The 26482-nt window shown below is 45.8% G+C and overlaps 1 protein-coding gene across 10 annotated transcripts; it reads right to left on the bottom strand.

The window, feature by feature from the left end:
* Positions 1 to 856: 856 nt before the first annotated feature.
* PAN2 (poly(A) specific ribonuclease subunit PAN2) lies at positions 857 to 25307 on the bottom strand (the record flags this gene model as incomplete). 10 transcript variants are annotated; one of them, XM_080705929.1, is made up of 25 exons in its annotated part: positions 857 to 891; positions 2731 to 2928; positions 3295 to 3388; positions 3513 to 3692; positions 3818 to 3961; positions 4059 to 4216; positions 6294 to 6384; positions 6936 to 6995; positions 7120 to 7263; positions 7555 to 7702; positions 12276 to 12349; positions 12662 to 12760; positions 12953 to 13059; positions 13181 to 13329; positions 13437 to 13636; positions 13759 to 13887; positions 14663 to 14782; positions 14995 to 15114; positions 16147 to 16243; positions 16440 to 16782; positions 17926 to 18193; positions 18525 to 18602; positions 18759 to 18879; positions 18963 to 19132; positions 25026 to 25307. In XM_080705929.1, the coding sequence occupies 25 exons, from the start codon at positions 25305 to 25307 to the stop codon at positions 857 to 859; spliced, it is 3609 nt and encodes a 1202-aa protein (XP_080562055.1). The 10 variants fall into 10 exon arrangements, with proteins under 10 accessions (XP_080562055.1, XP_080562058.1, XP_080562057.1 ...); XM_080705932.1 differs by having other exon boundaries at positions 13193 to 13329; XM_080705931.1 differs by having other exon boundaries at positions 13181 to 13326.
* Positions 25308 to 26482: the final 1175 nt, after the last annotated feature.

Genomic DNA, 26482 nt, shown 5'->3' with positions numbered 1-26482 from the left:
AAATGCTGGGATTACAAGCATACTTTACTTTTTATTTAGAAACAGGGTCTTGCTGATTTGCAGAGGATGGTTTGGAACTTGCGATCCTCCTGTCAGAGCCTCCCAAAAACTGGGATTACAGGTGTTATCACCCCACCCCACCCCACCTTTACCTTCATTTCCAGGTAAGGATCTGAACACAACTTTAGTTTTTCCATTGTTGTGTGAAGTGGAAATAAGGAAGAAATGGGATAAAGTCAGAGAACCACACACAAGCAATTCTCTAATGAGAAGATAGACCATTTTTTAATTTTATTTTATAAAACATGCGGTTTAAAACAAAGTTTAAAAAAATAAAACAAAACTCAAAACATTAGAGTGGATGGAAGACCGGTGCTTCATAGCTTATCAGCAAGAATGAAGCCAGCAGCCAAGCTTTCTCCAGGCACCAAAGTCCCTTTTGGCAATGGTGTTGGCAACACAGTTTGCTTGGGCTACCAAGACTGCATGCTGGCCCCTCCAGGCATCCCTCAAGCAGTTGGAGACTTGACTTCTGTCCCTAGCCAGCTAGGAACTGAGAATTGTGGTTCCAGGAGCATCTCCACCTGAATATTAATCACCCAGCACATTTAGTAATAATAGTAATTACTTTCCGTCTGAGTCAATTCTAGACTGTTCCTGACTCACTGTTTTGCAATGGATGAAGAAGGAATCTGGCTCCTAGAATCTTTGCAACAATTTTGTTGCATTCCAGTTCTGTAAATAGCACCATCGGTAGACCCTGAGCAGGTCCAATTCAGGAAGTGGACAGGGTAAAGCCAACTTTGGAAGCCATCTCCCAGTTCTAGGGTCACAAAACACTGAGGGAGAGGCCAGGTCAGAGCGCCAGCACTGAAGGGAAGACAGCTGCATCTGTCAGAGACAAAACCAAGGGCATAATACTTAGAGAAAGTGGAGAACCACCTGGGATATCTTTTTATTTTTATTTGGTACTGGGGTTTGAACTCAGGGACAGTTTATCTCTGAGCTGAGCTACTCCCCCAGCCCTTTTGTTTTGAAACAATGTCTCAATAGGTTGCTGAGAGCCTCCTACTTTTTTTTTTTTGGCAGTACTGGGGATGGAACCCAGGGACATTCTACCTCCGGGCTACACCCCCATCCCTATTTTTTATTCTTTATTTTGAATCAGGATCTCACTGAGTTACAAAGGGCCTCACTAAGTAGTAGCTGAGGCTGTCTACTATGACTAACCGTGATCCTCCTGTTTTAGCCTCCCAAATGCTAGGATTACAAGCATACCACCACGCCCAGCTTTATTTTGTATATTGTAACAGCTAAATTGCTGAGAGCTTCATTAAATTGCTGAAGCTGGCCTTGAACCTGCAATCCTCCTGCCTCAGCCTCACAACTATCAGGATTACAGGCATGCACCACAGTACCCATTTTGGGATACTTTTTGTGTGTGTGGTACTGGGGATTGAATCTAAGGGAACTGTACCACTAAGCTACACCCTCCATCTGTCTGTCTTGTGGAACTGAGGATTGAGCTCAGAGGCATTCTACCTCTGAACTAAACCCCAAGCCGTTTTATTTTTTATTTTGAAACAGTCTCCCTAAATTGCTGAGGCTGGCCTTGAACCTGCTATCCTGCTCTCTCAGTCTTCCAAATACTGGAATTAGAGGTGCGTGCCACCATGCCCAGCTCTTTCTTTTTTTTTTTTTTTTTTTTTTTTGGTGGTACTGGGGAATGAGCCCAGAGACATTCTACATCGGAGCTATAACTGCAGTTCAATTTTAATTTTTATTTTGAAATAGGATCTTACTACTTGCTGAGTCTGTCCTCAAACCTAAGATCCTCCTATCTCAGCATCCTAAATACCAGGTTTGCAGGAGTGCACCACCATGCCTGGTGCTAGCTTCTTTTTTTTTAAATTTTTGACAGGGCCTTGCTGAGTCACGAAGGCTAGCCTTGACTTGTGATGTTCTTTTTTTTTTTGGCGGGTCTGGGGATGGAACCCAGAGGCATTTGACCTCTGAGCTACACCCCCTGCCCAGTTTTTTATTCTTTATTTTGAAACAGGGTCTCACTGAATTGTGTGGAGGGCCTCACTAAGTAGCTGAGGCTGTCCGCTAACCTCAGGTCTTGGCTTCTGAAATGCTGGGATTATAAGTGTGCGCCACCAGGCCCGGCTGACTTGTGATGTTCTTGCCTCAGCCTCCTAAGTACTGGGATTACAGGCATGTGCCACTGTGTGGCTGGGACACTTTTTTTTTTTTGGCACTGGAGGCTAAACCCAGAGGCATTCTACCTCCAAGCCCCAGCCCCAGCCCTATTTTATTTTGAAACAGGGTCTTGCTAAATTGTAACAGGGTCTTGCTAAATCTCAAACCTGTGATTCTCCTATCCTCAGCCTCCTTAACCTGGGATTACAGGTGTATGCCTCTGTACCAGTTTGGGATACTTCTTAATAAGTAGAAGTGCAAGAGAAGAGAAGAGAAGGCATGGATCTTCCCCAAATATTTCAGAGTTGGACAAGAGGAAATTCTGGACCAATAGATTGTTTCAATAATAAAAGTCTATTTCACTAATTGTTAGAGGATTAAGTGCTTTGTAAACCGTTAAGTGCTCCACAAATATGTTATAACATAGGGTAGTATTATCATCATTACTACTGTTATTGGAGTATCCATAGTCTCTATGCAGTCAAAACCTGCCCAGTCCAGTCTCCCCTGCCCCATCCCCGGCCTTACTCTCGGGACTCGTCTGGCTCTCAGGCTCAGGCACTTTCCAGTCCATCTTTCGGCCCTTCTCATAAAGACCTTTGAGCACCTTGTGGAAGGACTCAGGCTCAGTGCCATTCTTGCTTAGCTCCAGATACTTTCGGTAGAGCTGAAGGGCTGTGCGGGCGTCCTCAATACTGTCATGGGTCTCTCCTTGAATCTTCAAGTCTGGGGTAAGTAGAGGTGGAAGAGTTTGGGACCTAGCAAAAGGAGGTAGGAACATGTGCCCCTACTCTCACTCTGACTCGGAAACAACAATAAATACGTGCCTACCCTTAAGGAAAAGAGTCAAACATCTTCCCTAGTGCATAGAATGGAAACTGAAGCAATTTATATCCATTAGTAAGTCTCACCACTACTCCCGTTGATCCTTCAACTTTTTTTTTTTTTTTTGAGTAAGGGTCTTGCCAGGATAGTCTCAAACTTACAATCTTCTTGCCTCACAGTCTAGGGATTACAGGCATGTAGCATCATACCCAGCTTACATTTCCTAACTCTTAACCCCACAGGGGCCTACAAGGCAGAGAAACTCACCCAGAAAGTACCAAGCAAGGAATCGCAGGGAAATCATTCGTTTTCTGGGCATGTGGAACAGGTAGACAGTATCAAGGACTTGGTCCTTGGGTACCTGGCAGGGATAAGAGTGGGAGACTTAAGGTAGGGGATCCATAGTTTCCCATTCTCCACAAGTATAATGTATACCCTGAGGGGCCCACCCTCAAAAGTGACTTTTAAAAGAGCTCTGTCCGAACCATGAGATTGATAACCCGGAAGTCCTTCTGCAGGCCATGGCCCACAAACTTGACTCCAATGTCAATGAGAAAACGAAGCTTTAGGTAGGTAGACTTGAGAGTTGTAAGGTGCTTGGAGGAAATTTTGGCATCAAGGTCTCCTGGCTTTATCCCCGAGTACTGAGTCAAGTAATCTACTACCTACAAATACAGAAAAGGACAAACCACTCAGGACATGAGATGCAGTCTCTTCCTACCATGCTTCCCTGGGTCTTTAGGCACTCTAAGCACAGGAGCTGCCTTACTGGTACCTCTAAATCCTATACCTGCTCCTGGGTAGAGATGTAGTCATCGATAAAGGGGATACCCTCATTGGGCCCCTGGCCCCGAACACAGGTGATTCTTGCTACTGACATCTGGCTTGGTTTAATGGTAGACTTGGTACCATCACTACGTAACTCTGCTTCTTCCTATGTAACAAGAACAAATAAGGGCATCAGAGGAATGCTTATAACTCTTAATATCTTCAGAGTTCTGTTCCAGTCCCATCCTTTTGGTCTTGGTTACCTCATTAAGGGTGACAAACTCAGCATCAAGGCCCACCAGATCCCCAACCTGTGGCATCTCATTCAGCATCAGTGGAATAAAGGTAGTATGTGTTTTCCGCTGTTTCCGTGCCAGTGAGGCTTCAGCCATGAGCACACTGGCCTCAATAGGGTTCTTGACTGGAAGGGAGAATGCAGAGGACAGAGGGCTGGGGACAGGGAAGTGACTAGGGGAGAGAAGCCCAGGACAGCTGATCAGACTCTGGTCTATACTGTGATCTTTCAATAAAGCATATGAGTTAAAAGATCATTATCTGATGAACAGAGCAGGTGAACAGAGCAGATCAAATCAGAAAATTATCAAGAAATAGGAGCCAGGCGTGGTGGCGCACGCTTGTTATCCCAGCATTCGGGAGGCTGAGACCAGAGGATCACGGTTCGTGGACAGCCTCAGCTACTTAGTGAGGCCCTTTGCAACTTAGTGAGACCCTGTTTCAAAATAAAGAATAAAAATAGGGCAGAGGGTGTAGCTCGGAACTCAAATGCCCCCGGGTTCCATTCCCAAACCCGCATTAAAAAATTATCATAAATATGCCAAGAAAAGGGACACGATATAGCTCTGAGGCAGAGTGCTTGCTTAATATGTGCAAGACCTTGGATTCACTCCCCCATACCAGCCAAAAAACAAAAACAAAAATGGAAGAAAGAAATATGCCAAGAAGTCAGGTGTGGTGGCATACTCCTGTAATCCTCCTGGGAGGGTGAGACAGGAGAATCACAGGTTCACAGCCAGTCTCAGAAATTTAGGCCCTCCACAATTTAGTGAGACACTGTTTCAAAAAAAAAATTAGGACTGGGGGTGTAGCTCAGAGGCAGAATGCCCCTGGGTTCCATCCCCATGATCAGAAACACAAAAAGAAAAATGAATAAACAAACAAACAAACAAACATATATATATATATATATATATATATATATATATATATATATATATGTGTGTGTATGTAGTTGTTTATATATGCAAGGGAAAAAAACTAGAGACAACAAAAAGGAAAAACTAAGATCTTTACTTTGGACCTTAACTTAGAAAATTAAAAGTTACAGAGAAACTATAGTTTAAAGGTACCCAATACAGACTTAATAGGAAGCTCATCTCTTTTTGGTTGTTTTACTGGGGATTGAATCCAAGAACATTCTACCTCCAAGCTACACCCCTAACCCTATTATTTATTTATTTATTTATTTATTTATTTATTTATTTATGCAGTACTGGGGATGGTACCCAGGGGCATTGTACATTGGAGCTACACCCCCAGCCCTAGTTTTTAGTCTTTTTATTTTAGAAACAGGGTCTCACTGAGTTGCAAAGTGCCTCGCTAAGTAGCTGAGGCTGTCTGTGAACCACAATCCTCTGGTCTCAGCCTCCTGAATGCTGGGATTAGGAGTGTGAGCCACCACGCCCGACTCTACTTTTTATTTTTGTTTATTTATTTTTTTGTGGGTGTGGTACTGGGGATTGAACTCGGAGGCATTCTACCTTCAAGCTACACCCCCAGCCCGATTTTTTATTTCTTATTTGGAAACAGGGTCTCACTAGGTTGATGAGTCTTGCTATTTGCTGAGGGTGTCCTCAAACCTGTGATCCTCCTGTCTCAGCCTCACAAGTACTGGGATTACAAGCCTGTGCCACTATGCCCAGCTTCTAAGTTGCAGAGGGCCTCACTAAGTAGCTGAGGCTGGCCTTGAACCTATGATCCTCCTGTCTCAGCCTCACAAGTATTGGATTACAAGTGTGCACCCATGCCCGGCTCATTTTTATTTTGATATAGGGTCTCGAAAGGTTGATGAGAATCTCACTATTTGCTGAAGCTGTCCTCAAATCTGTAATCTTCCTATCTTGGCCTTCCAAATGCTCAGCTACTTAATGAGGCCCTTTGCAACTCAGTGAGACCCTGTTTCAAAATAAAGAATAAAAAATAGAGCTGGGGGTATCACCTGGAGGTAGAATGCCCCTGGGTTCCATCCTCAGTACCGCAAAAACAAACAAACAAACAAAAAACATTTTAATCAAACTTTCACTTTCATCCATTCCTCATTCCACCTTCAGGATTTCCAGCTTCTAAATTCACAGTCTCTTTAGTATTCCTGGAAATAGCACTAGTTACCAGTTCTGAATACTAACAAGCCATTTCCCAGATGTCTTCCTGAAGCCAAATTTAAGCTGCCCACACCCTTGGGTCTGCTCTGTACCACTTACTGTTCAGGTTGTATCTGGAGTTGAGATTCCTTTTGACATAATAAAGGATAGCAGGTACTTTCCAATTCATATCAAACTGCACAGCTTCATGCTAGAGAAGAGAAAAAGCAAGGGTTGGGGGTATAGAATGTTTGCCTAGCATACACAAGGCCCTGTGTTTGATCCCCAGTACTAGGAAAGGAGGGAAGGAGAGGGGAGGGAGGAGTAGAAGGGAGAGTCCTTATTTTTTTGTTTTGAAATAGGGTCTCATAGACTTGTGGCTAACCTCAGAAATTTAGTGAGACTGTGTTTGCAAAATAAAAAATAAAATAGGCATGGGGATGTAGCTCAAAGGTAGAATGCCCATGGGTTTTATCCCCAGTACCAAAAACAAAAATAGGGTCTCACTATGTTGCTAAGTCTCCCTACATTGCCGAGGCTGTCCTTGAGCCTGTGATCCTCCTATCTCAGTCTCTCAAGTGCTGTGATTACAGGTGTGTGCTACTATGCCAGCTTCAGGTGCAGTTTTTAAATTCTGCTAATGCCTTTTATTCCTGAGGCTCGCTCCCTCTCTCCTGAATATGACTAGAATTCTGTAGGACTGAGGATGAGGGTGCTAGCCAAGGGGAGATGAAAGGTGGAATGGAACAGGCTGCAACTCACCTTATCAATAGGTTCAATAAGGAAGTCATTGAAGAGATACCACTGCTGATGAGTAACGCCCTGTGGAGGTACAGAAAGGCTGATACCAAAGTGACGGCTGGACTGCTATCAGGGATTGAGGGACAGGCCTGGACCCAACTGTGCCATCCCCAGGAGCGTCCCTGCACTGTGCCACCTCACTCACCTCCTTACGCTGGTGGTAGGTCTCTCCAACTTTGATGTGAGCCACCAGGCTGCCCCCTGTGCGTGAGTCCAGGATGTGTACCACAGTAGCCATCAAGTCATACACATAGACACCATGCTCCTCCTCTGCCCTGGCTGGGCCCCACTGTGAGGGGGGTACCCAGGCTGCTAAGCTAAGTTTAAGGTTGGGGAAGGTAGGGGAGTGGGGATGGAGGGCAGGGAGTGTGGGGGGTTGGGGGGCTAGGGCGGGTTATCTCCATCCTAGCCCATCTATGATTCCCAGCACTGAACTGAGGAGAATCCCACAGGTGGTAAATACTAGGCCTTATCCCCTTCCTTTTCCCTCTACTAAGTTCCACCTTTCCCCTGCCCCACTTTACCTTCTACTACCCCCTTTTCTCCCTATTCCCTCTCTTCTTCCCAGTTTTTCAACAACCTGCACCTCATCCCCATCAATCCAATTGCAAACGTCCAGCCCTTTGTTCTTGGTCATCTTCATGCGAATGGAAAAGGGAAGCCAGATGTCCTTCAACTCTTCAATGGAGGGACACAACAGCACACCCTCTGGACTTCCTAGTTCTTTCCTACTGGGACAAAAAAATAACTGGAGATGTTTTTTTTTTTGTGTGTGTGTGTGTGCAGGTCTGGGGATGGAACCCAGAGGCATTTGATCTCCGAGCTTGGAGATGTATTTTGAAGAGACATAGCAGTGGCAAAAGAAACCACTGGGTAGTTCAATATTTTTCTTTTTTGGCACTAAGGATTGAAACGGTCTCATAAATCCTAGGCAAATGCTCTATCACTGAGATACATCTCCAGCCCCCCCCCCCTTTTATTTTTTGCAGACCCGGGGATTGAACCCAGGGGCATTCTACTTCCGAGCTACACCCCCAGCCCTATTTTAGTCTTTATTTTTTTGTGTGTGGTACTGGGGATGGAACCCAGGGGCATTCTACCTTCAAGCTACACCCCTAGCCCTTTTCTTCTCTCTCTTCTTTCTTTCTTTCTTTCTTTCTTTCTTTCTTTCTTTCTTTCTTTCTGGCATTCTACCTTCAAGCTACACCCCTAGCCCTTTCTTTCTTTCTTTCTTTCTTTCTTTCTTTCTTTCTTTCTTTCTTTCTTTCTTTCTTTCTTTTGATGGAACCCAGGGGCATTCTACCTTCAAGCTACACCCCTAGCCCTATTTTCTTTTCTTTCTTTCTTTCTTTCTTTCTTTCTTTCTTTCTTTCTTTCCTTCTTTCTTTCTTTCTTTTTCTTTCTTTCTCTCTTTCCTCTTTCTTTTCTTTTCTTTTACTTTTCTTTCGTGGTACTGAGGTTCCTGGAAGCTCTTCTACCTCTGGGCTACACTCCCAGACTTTTTTTTATACTTTTTTATTTTTGGAAACAGGGTCTCTTAAGCCAGTGGGGCTGGCTTCGAACCAGCGCGATCCTCCTGTCTCCACCTCCCAAGCGCAGGGATTATGTGTGCCACCACACCCGGCTATATTCTTTATTTTGAAACAAGGTCTCACTAAGTTGGAGTGGGCCTCACTAAGTAGCTGAGGCTGGCTGTGAACCTGGGATCCTCCTGTCTCAGCCTCCCGAACACTGGGATTACAAGTGTGTGTCACTACACTCGACTTTCCAGCCCTCTTGTACCAAATATTTGAGGGGATTGTGTTTTCACTCTAGAAGAGTTCTTCACAGAGACTTAAAATCTCAAAATCTACTGATTGATGATAAAGGAACAATTAAACTCACTATTTTGACCTTGCCCAAGCTTTTGGAATACCTACTAGGGTATATACACATGAGGCAGTAATACTCTGGTATAGAACTCAAGTATTGTTGGGCTCAACTGGATACTATACTCCAGTTGAAATTTGAAGTATAGGCACCATATTTGCAGATTTGGCAACTAGGAAACCACTTTTCATCCAGGCACACACTTTTAATCCCAACATTTGGGAGGCTAAGACTGGAGGATCATGGTTTACAGTCTCAGCTACTTAGCGAGGCTCTCTGCAACTCAGTGGAGACCCTGTTTCAAAATAAAGAAGAAAAAGTAGGGCTGGGCCAGGCGTGGTGGTGCATGCTTGTAATCCCCATGCTTGGGAGACGGACACAGGAGGATCGTGCAGGCTTAAAAACCCTGTTTCCTTTGCTGGGCATGGTGGTGCACGTTTGTAATCCCTGTGCTTGGGAGGTGGAGACAGGAGGATCGCACTGGTTTGAAGCCAGCCTCTCTGGCTTAAGAGACACTGTTTTGAAATAAAAAAATAGCCAGGCGTGGTGGCGCACGCTTGTAATCCCCACGCTTGGGAGGCTGAGACAGGAGGATCACACGGGTTCGAAGCCAGCCTCAGCTACTTAGTAAGGCTTTCAGCAACTTAGTGAGACCCTGTTTCCAAATAAAATATAAAAAAAGTCTGGGAGTATAGCCCAGAGGTAGAAAGCCCCTGGGTTCCACCCCCAGTACCACCAAAAAAAAAACCAAAAAAACCCCATTTTATATATATATATATGTATGTATGTTTGTGAGTGTAGCCTGAAAGTAGAAGGGTTTCCAGGAACCCCAGTATCACCAAAAAAAAAAAAAAAAAAAAAAAGGGAGAGAGACCCCATCTCCAAATAAAATATAGAAAATAGGTCTGGGAGTGGAGTGTAGCCCGGAGGTTGAAGGGTTCCATCCCCAGTACCACCAAAAAAAAAAAGGAGGGCTGGGGTTGTAGCTCAAAGATAGAATATCCCTGGGTTACATCCCCAGTACTGCGGGGGGGGGGGGGGAGACCACTTTTCCGTAAGGATTAAGAAATTGATCAATTCCTCAGGCTTTTCAGAGCACTGAACACTCCCATGCTTTATGCCCATGTAAAAAAGTAGTATTTTTCTGGATGTGGTGGCACAGGGTTGTAATCCCAGAACTTGGGAGGCTGAGACAGAAGAATCACAGTTTGTGGACAGCCTCAGCTACTTAGTGAGGCCCTTTGCAACTCAGTGAGACCCTGTTTCAAATATAAAGAATAGAGCCGGGCATGGTGGCACACGCTTGTAATCCCCGCACTTGGAGGCTGAGACAGGAGGATCGCACGGGTTCGAAGCCAGCCTCAGCTACTTAGTGAGGCTCTCAGCAACTTAGTGAGACCCTGTTTCCAAATAAAATATTAAAAAGGTCTGGGAGTATAGCCCAGAGGTAGAAAGCCTCTGGGTTCCACCCCCAGTACCACCAAAAAAAAAAAAAAGAATAATAATAATAATAAAAAATAAAATAAAGAATAAAAAGAGCTGGGTGTGGTGGCACATGCTGAGACTGGAGAATCATGGTTCACAGGACAGTCTCAGCTACTTAGTGAGGCCCTTTGCAATTCATTGAGACTCTGTTTCAAAATAAGGAAAAAAAAAATAGGGCTAGAGATATAGCTACAAGGTAGAATGCCCCTGGTTTTCATCTCCAGTACCACATACACACATACAAATAATAAATAAACAAATAATTTTAAAATTATAGGGTGAAGTTGTAGCTCATAGGTAAAATGTCCCTGGGTTTGGTCCCCAGTACCAAAAAACAAAGGAAAAAAAAAAAAAAAAAAAAAAACAAGAAGTAGAATCTTTATAGTACTAAAAGAATACATTTCCCAAGTGGAAACTAGGAAGCCTGGAATTTCATTACAAAAATTTGCATGAAAATGGCTTAGATTTTCTCTAGAAAATTTTAGTCTTTGATCTCGCCAAATGAATTTCTGGCAAAATGGCACTAAACCATCCAAATTTTGAAGATTAGAACAATCAGAGTAAGAAGATGTAGTTGTGTCAGGCATGGTGGCACACATTTATAATCCTAGTACTTGGGAGGCTGGGACAGGAAGACACAAGTTCACAGCCAGACTCAGCTACTTAGTGAGGCCCTCCACAACTTAGTGAGACCTTGTTTCAAAATAAAGGATAAAGCAGGGCTGTGGAGATAGCTTAGATGTAAATGTAAAATGTCCCTGAGTTTAATCCTTAGTATCATAAAAAAAAATGTAGTTTTCTGACAAAAAGTTTCCACATTATACCAAAAATGATAGTTATATTTTTACTGTTGACTGTTTTTTGTACATAAAGTTTTCTCTCATTGTTGTAAAACTTCAGATGTACTTTATCTTCTACTTTCAAAAGTATAACTCAAAATATAATGTTCTATATAAATTTAAATATATTATTCTGTTTACGTAAAAATAAAAATAAAAGTTTTTATTTTAGCTGAGCGTGGCAGCACATGCCTATAATCCCAGTACTTATGAGGCTGAAACAGGAGGATCGCAGGTTTGCAGTCAGCCTCAGCAAGTAGTGGGACGCTCATCAACCTAGTGAGACCCTGTCTCAAAATAAAAAATAAAAAATAGGGCTGGGGGTGTAGCTCAGAGGCAGAATGCCCCTGGGTTTTACCCCTAGTACCACAAAAATAAATAAGTAAATAAAAAGGGCTGGGGGTTTAGCTCAGAGGTAGAATGTACCTTGGTTCAACACATACACACACACAGACACAAAATAAAAAGTAAATTTTTTTATGTGTGTAGGTTTGGGTCTGGGGATGGAACCCAGGGGCATTCAACCTCTGAGCTATACCCCCTGCCTTATATTTTATTCTTTTATTTTTTTAATTTTTTTTATTTTTTGCGGGTCTGGGGATGGAACCCAGAGGCATTTGACGTCTGAACTACATCCCCTGCCCAAGTTTTTATTCTTTATTTTGAAACAGGGTCTCACTGAGTTGCGAAGGGCCTCATTAAGTAGCTGAGGCTGTCCAAGAACCACGATCCTCCGGTCTCAGCCTCCCAAATGCTGGGATTAAAAGTGTGCGCCACCACGCCCGGCTTATTTTTTATTCTTTATTTTGAAACAGGGTCTAAGTTGCAGAGGGCCTCACTAAGTAGCTGAGGCTGTCCACAAACTTCGAACCTCCGAACCTCAGCTCCAAATGCTGGGATTACAAGCGAATGCTGGGATTACAAGCGTGCACCACCACACCTAGCTAAATTTTTGTTTTTATTTTGAGATAAGGTCTCACTAAGTTGCCCAGGCTGGTCTTGAATTTGCAATCCTCTTGCCTCAGCTTCCCAAGGAGCTAGGATTACAGGCATGCACCACTATGCACATTTTATTTAATCCTTTGACTACTCCCAAGATAGTACCTACCGATCAGCCAAAGCAAATTCCCTGTTCTTCGTTATTTCCCCACCATACTTCTTTACTGACATCTTGAAGGCCACCTAAACACAAAGGAAAACACATTTGATTACTCAAGAACATAATCACATATGGAAGCCAGCGAAAAATAAAAATTACTTTTTTTTTATGGTGGCGATGCTGGGGATTGAACCCAGGGACATTCTACCTCTGAGCTTCACCCCCAGCTCTATTTTTTTTATTTGGAAAAGGGTCTCATTAAGTTGCAGAGGCCTTCACTAAGCTGCTGAGGCTAGCTGTGAACTGCGATCCTTCTGTCTCAACCTTCCAAGTACTGGGATTACAAGTGTGTACCACTATGCCTGCTAAAAGCCATTTCTAGCCCTGGCCCTTACCTCAGCCTGCATTCTCCAGAAGTCAGCCTCTTTTGAACTGTTTACCTCACAATTAATGACAAGAATATCAGGCAGATGGCAGATATTGCGAGTCTGAATCTGAGAGGACAAAACAAACAAGAAATGACAGGGAGTCTACAGGTAAAGAAACCGGGTCTACAGCTTCAAAGTGGGTTTCCTCCCACTCCCCAGAGACCCCTGGGTGGCAGTGCTGACAAAGGCAGGCCCATGTGAGACCATGGCCAAATCCCCAAGATGGCAGGACTCTAGTCCAGTGCAACACCTACTCACCGTGGGCTGGTACTTCTCACAGTTGTCACACCAGGCCTGTGTATTCTGTTCCAGGCAGATGCTTCGCTTTAACACTTGAGCAAAGTCATAGTTCTTCCCAGTTTTATCTGAAGGGAAACTGGATACTTCACTCCAGGTTCTCCCCTCAGCCCACAGTAGTCCCCTCAAGCCCCTCACTAATGTTACAGGACATCTGGGGGCGCCTCCCCACCCAGCTGCAGGGTATACCACAGTTGCTACCCTCAGGGTAGGAGAGTGTGAAGAGCAGCGTGGATGAGGCTCGCACGGTCTCGCTGCCGCAGCGGCAGAGGCTGCAGTTCTCCATCTCACAGCTAAACAGCTGCCCGATGACAGAGTCCCCCGAGGAACAGAAGCTGCTGAGAGTGTGGAAGCCAAACTTATGCACCCTGAGGGGTGCGGAGACCCTGGAAGTCCCAGAGGGGCCTGTCATGGTGGTTTTAATCATTCCTGTCCAAGTCCTTACCTGCCTCCCGCACCTCGGTAAGCCTGGGGTACTTCCAGCTCCTGCATATCCTGATGCAGTTGTGTAAGAATAAAGCGATTCCACCGCTGAATGAGCCTGGCCAGATTGCCCTTGCCTGAAGCCTCATCGGAGTCGGCCAGAATCAGACCAAGGGCCGAGGCCTCAGGAATGGTGCGGAATGCCCGAAGAAAATTGCTGCCCTGGGAAGGAGTATGTTGAAAGGGGTTATTTTCTCTTTTGTGGCCATGTGCATAGGGATGTCCCTGTCTACACTATCCACCTCCCTTCTCCTTTTAAGTGGCCCAGGTCTCCAAGCACTGACCTGGCAAGGGTCACCACGGGAGAGGTCCAACATATGGAAGAGGAAGCCCAGCTCACATGCCAGGCAAAACTCCTTCTGGCAAAGGTGGTTCTGGATTAGACAGCGAACAGGCTCCAGGAAATAGAGCACCTGAAGAGAAGAGCAGAAATGATGCAGGAGGCTGGGGCCGGGGGAAAGACGGGGAGGTTCAGTGAGCCACTGCAGAACACAAAGCAGGACTCCACCAAGCAGTGGGGCTCAGAGATGTGAAGGTGAGCGGGCACGAAAGAACGTAGATGTAGATGAGGCCAAGGTTCAGTAGGCTTGGTTAAGGACACCTGAAAAGAGTAAAGTAGAGACTGAGGGGCAACGAGGAAGAAGAAGGGCAGCAGACAGGGTTTTTGTTATTTTTGGTACTGGGGATTAAACACAGGGGCATTCTACCTCTGAGTTACACCCTCAGCCCTTCTGATTTTTTTTTTTTTTTTTAATTTTGGTATTGGGGATTGAACCCAGGGATATTCTACGTCTAAGCTATACCTTCAGCCCTTCTGTGTATGTGTGTGTATGTGGTGCTGGGGACTGAACCTAGGAACATTCTACCTTCAAGATATATCCCCAGCCCTATTTTATTCCTTGTTTGGAAACAGGGTCTCACTAAGTTGCTGAAGGCCTCACTAAGATGCTGAGGCTAGCTCTGGACCTGTGATCCTCCTGTCTCAGCCTCCCACGCACTGGGGTTACAGGCATGTGTTACCCGCCAGGCTTATTTGCTTATTTTGCAACAGGATCTCATTGAGTGGTTGAGACTGGCCTTGAACCTGTGATCTTTCTGTATTAGCCTCCCAAATATTGGGATTACAGACATGTGCTACCATGCCTGGTGGCAACAGGCATGTTCAAGTCATAGTCTGCCCAGCCTTACCTGGATCATGCAGTTACAGTAGGCATTGGGGATGTGAGGCTCTAATCCAGCAAACAGGGTCTTGTTGTAGTGTTTAAAGTCAAAGTCCTCCAACCCTAGCTTGGAATATTTGATGGTTACCTAAAATAGAAACAGTCTGAGCAGGACAAGGATATCCTTAGAGACCCCCAAATCTTTCCAGTAGCATGGCCTTTCCTAAGACCTCCCTCCTAGGTCCAGAGTGTAAATGAAGGCTTCTTGACTGAATCCTTCGGCCCTTTCTCATGTGACAGCCATCCCAGGGCACCTTCCCCCACACTCCACAAGGGCCCCTGCCTTGGTGTCCCCAGCACCTTGCGGTATTTCTTGGAAACCATGTGAAGATGTGGCTCCTCTTCCCGCCCTATTGGTGACTCAGTGACCTGGCTGAAGCTGTCAAATTCACTGTCCGACTCCTTTAGTCGGTAAGGAATCTAGGGTATTAAAAAAAGGTGTAACTCTGTTTTATGTCCTAATCACCTCTGGTTTCCACCTCTCTTTATCCCAAGTCCTGAGCCTTCTATTTTCACAGTCTTCTCTGCATCCACTGCCCCCTCTTTATTTCAACGCCATCTCTCTACTCCTCAGCTGGGTAACAGTGATGGCTCCCACACTGCTCTCCCCATATGCACTCTCCCCATATGCACCAAGCTAAGCCTCCCAGAAGGTGCTTCCGTGATGATGTCACCGCTGCACACTACACAGCCTGATCCTTTCTAACCCTGACCTCTTGCTATTTCCCTCTTGCTAACTGCTGCTCCAGCCAGACAGGTGTGCTTAGATCCCCCAACAAGATTTTACATTTATTCCTCCTGAGATTCTCAACAATACTCTCTCATCGCGAATATCCTCTATTACCTTCTACTTACCCATATCTCACCCATATCTCCAGCTTACTATCCACTTCTTTCATTATGCCACCTTGACCACTCTAGTCCAGAATACCATTTCCCCTCTGAAGAGGTCTGGCACTGAATGCTTGTAACATTCCTTTCCTTTAGTAGTTAATATTAGGACATAATTTCTGTGTTGTTGTTGGTTGTGGTGGTGCTGGAAATCGAACCCAGAGGCATTCTACCTCTAAGCTATACTCCCAGCCCTATTTTATTCCTTACTTGGAAATGGGGTCTGACTGGGTTGCTGAGAGCCTTGCTAAGTTGCTGAGGCTAGCTTTGAATCTGTGATCCTCCTGTCTCAGTCTCCTACTGGGATTACAAGCATGTGCCACTACACTAGCAAAGACATAATTTCTAATGTGACAATGTCTTATCCTCAACCAAATACTAAACTTCCTAAGGTCAAGGACTCTATCTTTGATGTTTCTGAATCCTCTCTAACATCAAGCACAATTCAGAAAGCCCCCCAAAGCCCTGACAACTCTTGAGAACAACAGAAAGACCAAGAAGGAAATCAGTAAGAGGAACACCAGCAGCCTGGGTTGGAGGCTCTCTCCCCTTGGAACACACCTGATTGCGCAGCCTGGTACGGGGGTTGGGCGCATAGCCAATGAAGCCCACTTTTTTCATGGTGCGCAGAATCTCTGCATCCACAGGTGGTGCTCGCCTATAATTCAGTACAACTCTAGGGCTTGAAGGGTCATGGTATCTGCCCATCCACTTCCCAACCCCCAAGGGTCCAGAAAAAACAAATACTGAAAGTAAACAAAAATCAAGAAAGTGGTACAATAACAACAAGGCTAATAGAAACTTCAGGTATCTTGGCCTCTCCCCACCCCCTTGGCCCAGAGGTGAGGTACAACCTGGGAGCTGGAGCTGAGTTGGCAGCAGGCCAATCAGAGAGAAGTGTGTCAGTGGTGAGTGGAACAGGGATGAGGGAAAGAGGCAGCAGGTCCTGGCTCCAGTCCAGGGGAGGCAGTGAGTCCACCAGACAGGGCAAAGCAAATTCAGTCTCACGGGAGTAGGGGTTGAAGGAAGGCTCAGGGGAATCAGTCCAGAGGTGCACGCAGCCCTCAGAATCCCCAAAGGCCAGGGCCTGCTTGCTGGCTGACACATCAAACGTCATTAGCAGAGGTCCTACAGGATTTACATGAAAGATGTCTGCTGGGTTGGCCAGGCCTGTGGGCTCACAAAACTGGCACTGCCCTAGGAGGGAGGAAAAAACTTAGTCAGGCCTGAGAAATGAAAGGGAGATTTCCTTTTATACCTTTTGATACTAGGGATCAAATCCGGGCACATTCAAGCTCTAAGCTATACTCACAGCCCTTTTTCTATTTTTTTTTAATTTCGAAACAGCGTCTCACTAAATGGCTGAGGCTGGCCTTAAATCTGTGATCCTCCTGTTTCAGCCTTCCAAGAACTGGGATTACAGGTATATGCAACCGCACCCAGCTCCTTTTATGCCCATTTCTAACCTCTTCTCCTGACATGAAGGCAAGATGGACCCTCAAATCCAGGCCAAGAGAAAGAACTCCATCTGATGCTTCCCACAGACCACAGGATGGACTGCTAGCCACAAAGGGCAATTCTCAAGTTATTCTACTTGGTTCATCTTTATCATTTTCCTTGTTCCTCATACCCAAGGAGAAAATAAAAACTGTCACCTCTGCTGGGCGTGGTGGCGCACGCTTGTAATCCCCGCGCTTGGGAGGCTGAGACAGGAGGATCGCGCTGGTTCGGAGCCAGCCTCGCTGGCTTAAGAGACCCTGTTTCCACATAAAGTTAAAAAATAGGTCTGGGAGTGTAGCCCGTGGGAGTGTAGCCCGGAGGTAGAAGGGCTTCCAGGAACCCCAGTACCACAAAAAAAAAAAAAAAAACTGTCACCTCTAACCAAGCCTAAGTAAAACCCTACAACCCCAATGAAATGTTACCTGTCCCCTATATAAAGAGGTACCTGGGAGAGAATCCCCTATGGTTTCTTTTTCTTTCTTTCTTTCTTTTTTTTTTTTTTTTTGCGGGTCTGGGGATGGGACCCAGGGGCATTCGACCTCCGAGCTACACCCCCTGCCCTATTTTTTATTCATTATTTTGAAACCGGGTCTCACTAAGTTGTAGAGGGCCTCACTAAGTAGCTGAGGCTGGCCAAGAACCTGCAATCCTCCTGTCTCAGCCTTCCAAGTACTGAGATTACAAGCCTGCGCCACCACGCCTGGTTTATTTTTTGTTTTGAAACAGAGTCTTACTGGGTTAATTAGGCTGGTCTGGAACCTGTGTTTCTCCTGTCTCAGCCTGGTATTATAGGTGTGGGCCACCACATTTGGCTCTAGCCAATCTTACATCCATTCGTACCTGACTGGGAGATGATAGCAAGACGAGAAGTGTACGTAGGGATGAAACGCAAGAAGGCAGGATCCACATGAACTTGAAGTGGCGTGATGGCACGCATCATGCGCAAATCATACACTTTGAGGAAACGGTCACAGGCCAGGCCAGTGAGACGGCTGGAGAAGCCACAGGCAGCCAGCAGGTTGCCATGCACATCAAAATCTGACAGACTCCCAGAGAAGGCATCAAATTCATGCTCTGCCTTAAAACTGCGGAGGTCTCTCAGGGAAACCTAAAGAAGAGATTAACTGTTATCTGCCAACTCTATTAACAGGAAGAGTCCCTGCCACCTACCTAACCCTGTGGGGTCCGCACCAAAGGAACTAAAGCTCCAGCTTATGGACAATTGAGCAAATAAAAGACAAAAAGAGAAGCCAAGATCTTGAACAGACCCCAGAAAGAACTGTTTACCCCTTTGCCTCCAAGGTACCTAGTTACAGAAAAAATAAGGATGCAGGATACTCTCATAGTATAACACAACTGAGAAGTGAATTAATTCCTCTCATCCCTCATCATCAACCCAACCAGGGCCTGTGGCACAAAGAGATATGGAACTTGGCCACCTTGCCAGATGTGTGACCACAGAAGAAGAAGCGATTTGTCTGTCTCATGATGGTGACTCCGGGTATCTCAACTGCATACTGGAGAGGGAAGGAAGGAGAAACTGATGAGTAGAATAATTTTTCCCAAAGAACAAAGATCACACCCACATCTCAAGCACATGTCCCGCCCAAACAGCCCAGCCTCATGACCTCAGGCCCTGCACGTGCCTTCTAGGGTCCAACCCAGGCTTGTACCTTTTGAGTCTCTTGTACAGTGTTCAGATCGATCTCCAATATGTGGTTCTGAAGCCCACCAATGAGGAGAGTGCTGCTGTCGGTCAGCAGGAGACTATGCATATCCTCGCTCTCCTCCAGCCTGTGTGAGAGAGGAAAAGCTAACATAGCTGCCAAGCCCTTAACTTTCCTGTGCTGTGTGAGTTTCCCTTCCAAGCCACTTACAAGTAATCAAATATAATGAGGCCCCCACGGGCCATATACTTGAGGTTGTTCTTGGTGAGAAAAAGGATACCATTCTCCAGGCTCTGGATCTGCCGAATGTCATCACTGCCATTGACCTGAAAAGATGAGTATCGCTCCAAGGCTGGGCCAAAAAATGAAGTGGCATGACCCTACAGAAATAAAGACAAGAGATACCCTAAGGGGAGAGGTAAGGCCATCCCAGACACAGGGTAGTGACTGAACACTGGGGAGCTTTTCTCCTTTCTTGCTTATCCTTTCTGGGTAGGAGCAAATGAGGCATAAAGCTGGGGATCAGTCCATTTTAGTGATAAAAACAATGATACGTAACCTAGTGGCACCCTGTTTCATCATAAATAAAAAGGGCTGCAGGTGTAGTTTGGAATAGAATGCCCCTGGGTTCAATCCTCAGTCCAAAGAAATAATAATAATAGTTTCTTAATGAAATGCATTACAAAACACTCTTGTTGCTGGGCGTGATGGTGCATGCTTGTAATCCCAGTACTTAGGAAGCTGAAACAGGAGGATTATGGTTTGTAGCCAGCCTCAGCTACTTAGTGAGGCCCTCCACAACTTAATGAAATCCTGTTTCAAAATAAAGAATAAAGCCAGGCCTGGTGGCGCATACCTGTAATCCCAGCATTCGGGAATCTGAGACCGGAGGATCGGGGTTCACGGCCAGCCTCAGCTACTTAGTGAGGCCCTCTGCAACTCAGTGAGACCCGGTTTCAAAACAAAGAATAAAAAATAGGGCAGGGGCTGTAGCTCAGAGGTCAAATGCCCCTGGGTTCCATCCCCAGACCCGCAAAAAAAAAAAAAAAAAAGTAGGGCTGGCAAAGAAAAAAAAGTTTTATCCTCCTAATGACTTTTTTTTTTGCAGGTCTGAGAATGGAACCCAGAGGCATTTGACCTCCAAGTTACATCCCTGCCCTATTTTTTTTTTTTTTTGGGGGGTAGTACTGGGGGTGGAACCCAGAGGCTTTCAGCCTCTCGAATGCTGAGATTACAAGCATGCATGCTGAGATTACAAGCATGCTGTCACCACGTCCAGCTCCTCCTAATGACTTTTGTAAATAGATAATGGCTCAGTTAGAGATATATTCAGAAGGCCAGCGGCATGATCTTCCACTGGCCATCTGGTTTTCTTGAGTTCCAATCAAGTCTTAATCTCTACCAGTGATCTGGAAAATATGTACTGGGGTCCAGAGCTAGAATAAAAAGAATGTGACTCATTCCTCCCTCCCTTGCTCTTCTGGTTCCTTTCCTGACCTTTCTGCTCTCAAGGATTTAACCATCTATCCCAGATTCCCAAACCTACAGAGCATGCTGCCACTATCCCCACCCCATCCCCACCCCGCCCGATACTGGGGATGAACCCAGGGGCATTCTACCTCCGAGCTACACCTCCAGCCCTATTTTTTATTCTTTATTTTGAAACAAGGTCTGAGTTGCAAAGGGCCTCACTATGTAGCTGAGGCTATTCTCAAACTGATATCCTCCTAGCTCAGCCTCCCAAATGCTGGGGTTATATGCATGCCCCACCACACCCAGCTTCCCCAGCCCTATTTTTTATTTATTTTCTCTTTTTTATTTTCTTTCTTCTTTTCTTCCTTCCTCTTTCTTTCTTTCTTTCTTTCTTTCTTTCTTTCTTTCTTTCTTTCCTTCCTTCCTTCCTTCCTTCTCTTTCTTTCTTTCTTTCTCTTGTGGTCCTGGGGATGGAACCCTGGGGCTTCTACTTCCAGGCTATGCCCCCAGCCTATTTTTTATATTTTATTTTATTTTTTTGGTGGTACCAGGGGCTTTTCTACCTCCGGGCTATCCTCCCAGACCTATTTTATACTTTATTTGGAAATAGGATCTCACTAAGTTACCAAGAGACTCACTAAATAACAGGCTGGCTTTGAACCTGTGGGATCCTCCTGTCTCAGCCTCCCAAGTACTGGGATTACAAGTGTGTGCCACCATGCCTGGCTTATTCTTTATTTTGAAAGAAGGTCTCACTAGGTTGATGAGATTCTCACTACTTGCTGAGACTGTCCTCAAACCTGTGATCCTCCTCTCTCAGTCTCCCAAGTAATGGGATTACAAGTGTGCACCACCATGCCTGGCTGCTACTTTATTTTTTATTTTATTTTACTTTTTTTTTTTTGGTACTGGGGTTCCTGGAAGCCCTTCTACCTCTGGGCTACACTCCCAGACCTATTTTTATATTTTTATTTGGAAACAGGGTCTCCTAAGTCAGCGCGCGGCTGGCTTCGAACCTGCGCGATCCTCCTGTCTCTGCCTCCCAAGCGCGGGGATTACAAGCGTGCGCCACCACGCCCGGCTTATTTTACTTTTTTTTAGGGCTGGAGAGCAAACCTGAGGATTTGTACATGCTAGGTAATAATTCTACCACTGAGCTATACCTCCAGTACCTAGTCATGCAATAAATTTTGTTTCTATCCTATTAAGAAAAAAATCAAGCTGGGCGTGGTGGCGCACGCTTGTAATTCCAGCATTCAGGAGGCTGAGACCGGAGGATCACGGTTCGCAGACAGCCTCAGCTACTTAGTGAGACCTCTGCAACTCAGTGAGACCCGGTTTCAAAACAAAGAATAAAAAATAGGGCACGGGGTGTAGCTTGGAGGTCAAATGCCCCTGGGTTCCATCCCCAGACCCGCAAAAAAAAAAAAAAAAAAAAAATCAAAGGTGGGTATGGTGGTGCACACTTGTAATTCCAGTATTTGAAAAACTGAGACAGGAGGTTGCAGGTTGGAAGCCAGCCTTAGCAACTTAATGAGCCTTTGAGCAACTCAGTGAGACCCCATTTCCAAATTAAAAAAAGAAAATAGGTCTAAGGGTGTAGTCTGGAGGTAGAAGACCCTAAGTTCTAAGCCCAGTACCACCACCACCACCACCACCACCAAAAACAAACAGCCAGGCTTGGTGGCGCACGCTTGTAATCCCTGTGCTTGGGAGGCGGAGAAAGGAGGACCGCGCAGGTTCGAAGCCAGCCTCGCTGGCTTAAGAGACCCTGTTTCCAAATAAAATATAAAATAGGTCTGGGAGTTTAGCCCAGAGGTAGAAGGGTTCCATCCCCAGTACCACCAAAAACAAACAAACAAAACAAAATGATGAGCTGGGCATGGTGGTACATGCTTGTAATCCCAGCATTTGGAAGGCTGAGACAGGAGGACTGCAGTTCAAGGACAGCCTCAGCTACTTAGTGAGGGCCTTTGCAGCTCAGACCCTGTTTCAAAGTAAAGAATAAAAAGTAGGACTGGGGGTGTAACTGAAAGGTAGAATGCCCGAGTTCCATCCCCAGTACCGCAAAAAATAAATAAATAAAAAATTAATAAAATAAAATATAAAATAGGTCTGGGAGTGTAGCCTGGAGGCAGAAGACCCTTGAGTCCATCCCCAGTACCACACACACACACACACAAAAGCAAAAATATCCATTAAATATTCTACAATTATACAAACTGAAAACAGAAGAGAGGCATTAAGTTGAATTTGAGCCAGGTATAGTGGTGCACACTTATAATCCCAATACTTGGGATGCTGAGACAGGAGGGTAATCCTAATACTTGGGAGGCTGAGACAGGAGGATCCCAGGTTAGCAATTTAGTGAGGCCCTCTGCAACTTAGTGAATCCTTGTTTCAAAACAAAGAATAAAGCCAGTAGTGGTGGTCCATGTTTGTAATCCCAGCATTTGGGAGGCTAAAAAGGAGGACCATGGTTTGAGGCCAGCCGCAGCTACTTAGTGAGGTCCTTTGCAACTCAGTGAGATCTTGTTTCAAAATAAAGAATAATAAGCCAAGTGTGGTGGCACATGCTTGTAATCCCAGCATCTGGGAGGCTGAGACTAGAGGATTGCAGTTTGGGGACAACCTCAGCTACTTAGTGAGGCCCTTTGCAACTCAGTGAGACCCTGTTTAAAAAAAAAAAAAAAAAAAAAAAAAAAGACTAAAAATTAGGGCTGGGGTGTAGCTTGGAGGTAGAATGCCCCTTGGAGGTAGAATGCTCCTAGATTCCCCAGTACCACAAAATAAATTAGTTAATAAATAAAATAAAAGACTAGCTGAGGGTAGACAGCCTCAGCTACTTAGTGAGGCCCTTTGCAACTCAGTGAGACCCTATTTGAAAAATAAATAATAAGCTGGGCATAGTGGTGCATGCTTGTAATCTCAGCATTTTGGAGGCTGAGACAGGAAGATCGTGGTTTGCGGACAGCCTCAGCTACTTAGTGAGGTCCTTTGCAACTCAATGAGACCCTGTTTCAAAATAAAGAACAAAAAAATGGGGCTGGGGATGTAGCTCAGAAGTTGAATGTCCCTGAGTTCCATCCTCAGTACCGCAAAAAGAAAGAAAAGAAAAGAAGAGAAAAGAAGAGAATAGAATAGAAGAGAAAAGAAAGAAAAGAAAGAAAGAAACAAACAAACAAACATTGGGCTGGGTGTGTCGCTTGGAGGTAGAATGTCCCTGTGTTCCATCCCCAGTCCCGCAAAAATAAATAAATATAAATAAATATATAAATAGACTTAAAAACAGGGCTGGGGGGTGTAGCTTAGAGGTACAATACCCCCAAATTCCATCCCCAGTACTGAAAACAAAACAATAATAAAATAGTGCTGGGCATGGTAGCACACACTTGTAACCCCAGCATTCGGAAGGCTGAGACAGGATAGGTCCTCTACAACTCAGTGAGACCCTGTTTCCAAAAAAATTAGGGCTGGGAGTGTACCTTGGAGGTAGAATGCCCCTGGGTTCCATCCCTAGTACCACAAAAAAAAAAGGTGGGGGAGAGGATTGGAGTATAGCTCCAAGGTAGAAAGTCACTGGATTCAACCACCAGTACTGCTTAACAAAAGAAAAGACTGAATTTGAATGATTACAGACTAAGTAATGGCTATATTAATCAAAACAAGGGATGAAGCCGAGCTTGGTGGTGCACGCTGGTAATCCCAGCATTCGGGAGGCAGAGACCGGAGGATCACAGTTTGTAGACAGCCTTAGCTACTTAGTGAGGCCATTTGCAACTCAGCGAGACCCTGTTTCAAAAATAAAAAGTCAGCCGGGCGTGGTGATGCACGCTTGTAATCCCCGCACTTGGGAGGCAGAGACAGGAGGATCCCACAGGTTTAAGAGACCCTGTTTCCAAATAAAAATATAAACTAGGTCTGGGAGTGTAGCCCAGAGGTAGAAGGGCTTCCAGGAACCCCAGTACCCAAAAAAAAAAAAAAAAAAAAGTCTATGCCGGGCGTGGTGGCACACGCTTGTAATCCCCACGGCTTGGGAGGCCGAGACATGAGGATCACTCAGGTTCGAAGCCAGCCGCACTGGCTTAAGAGACCCTGTTTTCAAATTTAAAAAGTATAAAAATAGGTCTGGGAGCATGGCCCGGAGGTAGAAGGGCTTCCAGGAACCCCAGCACCACCAAAAATAAAAAAATAATAATAAAATAAAATAAAAAGTCTGTGCAAAATAGGACTAGGGTGTAGCTCCGAGGTAGAATGCCCCGTGGTTCCATCCCCAGTCCCACAAACAAAACAAAACAAAACAAAAACAACAAACAAACAAAATGGATGAACAAACTGGCAAAAGTGGATGCCTTTTTTTTTTTTTTTTTTTTTTGAGGGAATGGGGATGAAACCCAGGGGCATTCGTCCTCCAAGCTACACCCCCTACCCTATTTTTTATTCTTTATTTTGAAACAAGGCCTCACTTGCAGAGGGCTTCACTAAGTAGCTTCACTAAGTAGCTGAGGCTGTCCAGAAACCGTGATCCTCCTGTCTCAGGCTTCGGAATGCTGGGATTAAAAGCGTGCGCCACCATGCCCGGCAAAAGTGGATGCCTTTTAAGAATGCCTATACAACTCATCCCTAAATCTTAAAACTCCCCTGTTCTTTCTCCACCCACCTCCTCTCAGTTTGACTTAAGCTAACTCTCATCATTTCAGCTCAGTTCTGGCTCCTGCAAAGGAGCTGTCTTTGGGCAAATACCAAGGGAAAAAGCTCCAATAAGTCCATTTGGCTCTCATAAAGGGGCACGGTTCTTACCCCATGGCTCCCCACCCACAGCATCTCTTCGTGCAAGTCAAAGTGGGAGACGGACACAGGCACGCCCACGTCAGCCACCACGCTGTGCAATTCAGAGTAGACACCCTCCATTATGTGCACTGATTCCTGGACGGGAAGAGCCTCCAAGGCCACTCCCTCTGGGTCCAGCTCCACATTCTGCAGCAGACTTGGGTTCAGGTGAGCATCCAAGACAGGATCCAGGGCAGAATGCATAGTCGGGGCATACTCTGCCAGCCCAGGGTCCAGGCCCTCAAAGTTCATGATGATGATGACAGCTGAGTAGACCTGTGTCACACTCTCCCTTGCCACAGCCCCTGTAAACGCCTGGTCCAACCTTCATTCAGCAGGACAGCACCAGTGGGCCTAGAATGGAAATCCTGGCCTGCAAGGGGAAAGAGAGAGTTGAGTCCAGGTACCGGTATTTATGGTGTTCTAGGTGATGCAGACAGGAAAGTGATGAGGCAGGCAGGAGGGACGGCAACGCCAGGCAGAGGATGAAGCAGGCAGGTGGGAGAGGGGCAGCAGGGTGGAGACTGGAGAACCGTTGTCCCTACTACCCTCTTCTAGACCTTCTCTACTCCCTGCTGCCCCTCTATCTAACCTCACCCTTGACTTCCCTTTCTCCTCCCTTCAGACCCGCTCCCTTGTGTGGTTCAACCGTGAAACAGGAGACGAAGGGAGCAGGTACTGCGGCGGGGGGAGGAGGTTTAGAGTGCAAGGTCTAAAGCGCTTGTTTCCTAGAATTGGGGATTGGGGCGGGGGTGTTGGGCAGTGAGAAGAACAAGTGAAGTCCGTTTTCCAGACTCCTATGCAATAGCTACCCGGGATTCTCGGGGAAAAGGGTGGGTAAGAATGGCCAGTTACCCACATTTGGGGCGGGGGTAAGGGAAAGGTAATGAAAAACTAGAGTTACCCAGAATTCTCTGGGGGGGGGAACCAGAGAAACTGGTTACCCAGAATTCTCCCCAAGCGGCGGGGAAGGGTTAGGGCAAGGGTCAGATGTGTTCCTGGGATGCTCACGGGGAATGGGTCATTACCAAGATTTCTCCATGGCGGATATTTTGGAGCGCGTGGAATTAAAACGAGTAAGGGGTGAGCAAGCGCCGTCAGCTCCGCGGGAAATTCCAGTTTCCCTAGTTCTCCCCCGCGCCTCCAGCTCAACCTAACCAAGGGCGGGAGGGACGCCGGACGCCGCACGCCGCGTCCAATCAGGAAAGGATCGGGGCGCGTCTTAGCCAATCAGAGGAGCCAGGCACCGGCGGTTCCGGGAGGAGGCGTGTGACGCAGAGCTGCGCAAGAAAAAGAAAAGAAAAAAATTGTTACGGGGCGCCGATGAGGACAAAATAAAACCAGACAAGGATCGGTGTTGTGCTGTTATAAAATAACTTCTCTTTTAAGCCGATTTCAATAACATTAGCCCTAGACGTAGAAACTGA

Source organism: Muscardinus avellanarius (genome assembly GCF_963383645.1).
Source record: "Muscardinus avellanarius genome assembly, chromosome: 11".
In the NCBI taxonomy this organism is placed as follows: Eukaryota; Metazoa; Chordata; class Mammalia; order Rodentia; family Gliridae; genus Muscardinus; species Muscardinus avellanarius.
Note: the sequence above shows the minus strand (reverse complement) of the source record. Positions and strands in the feature narration are given on the sequence as shown.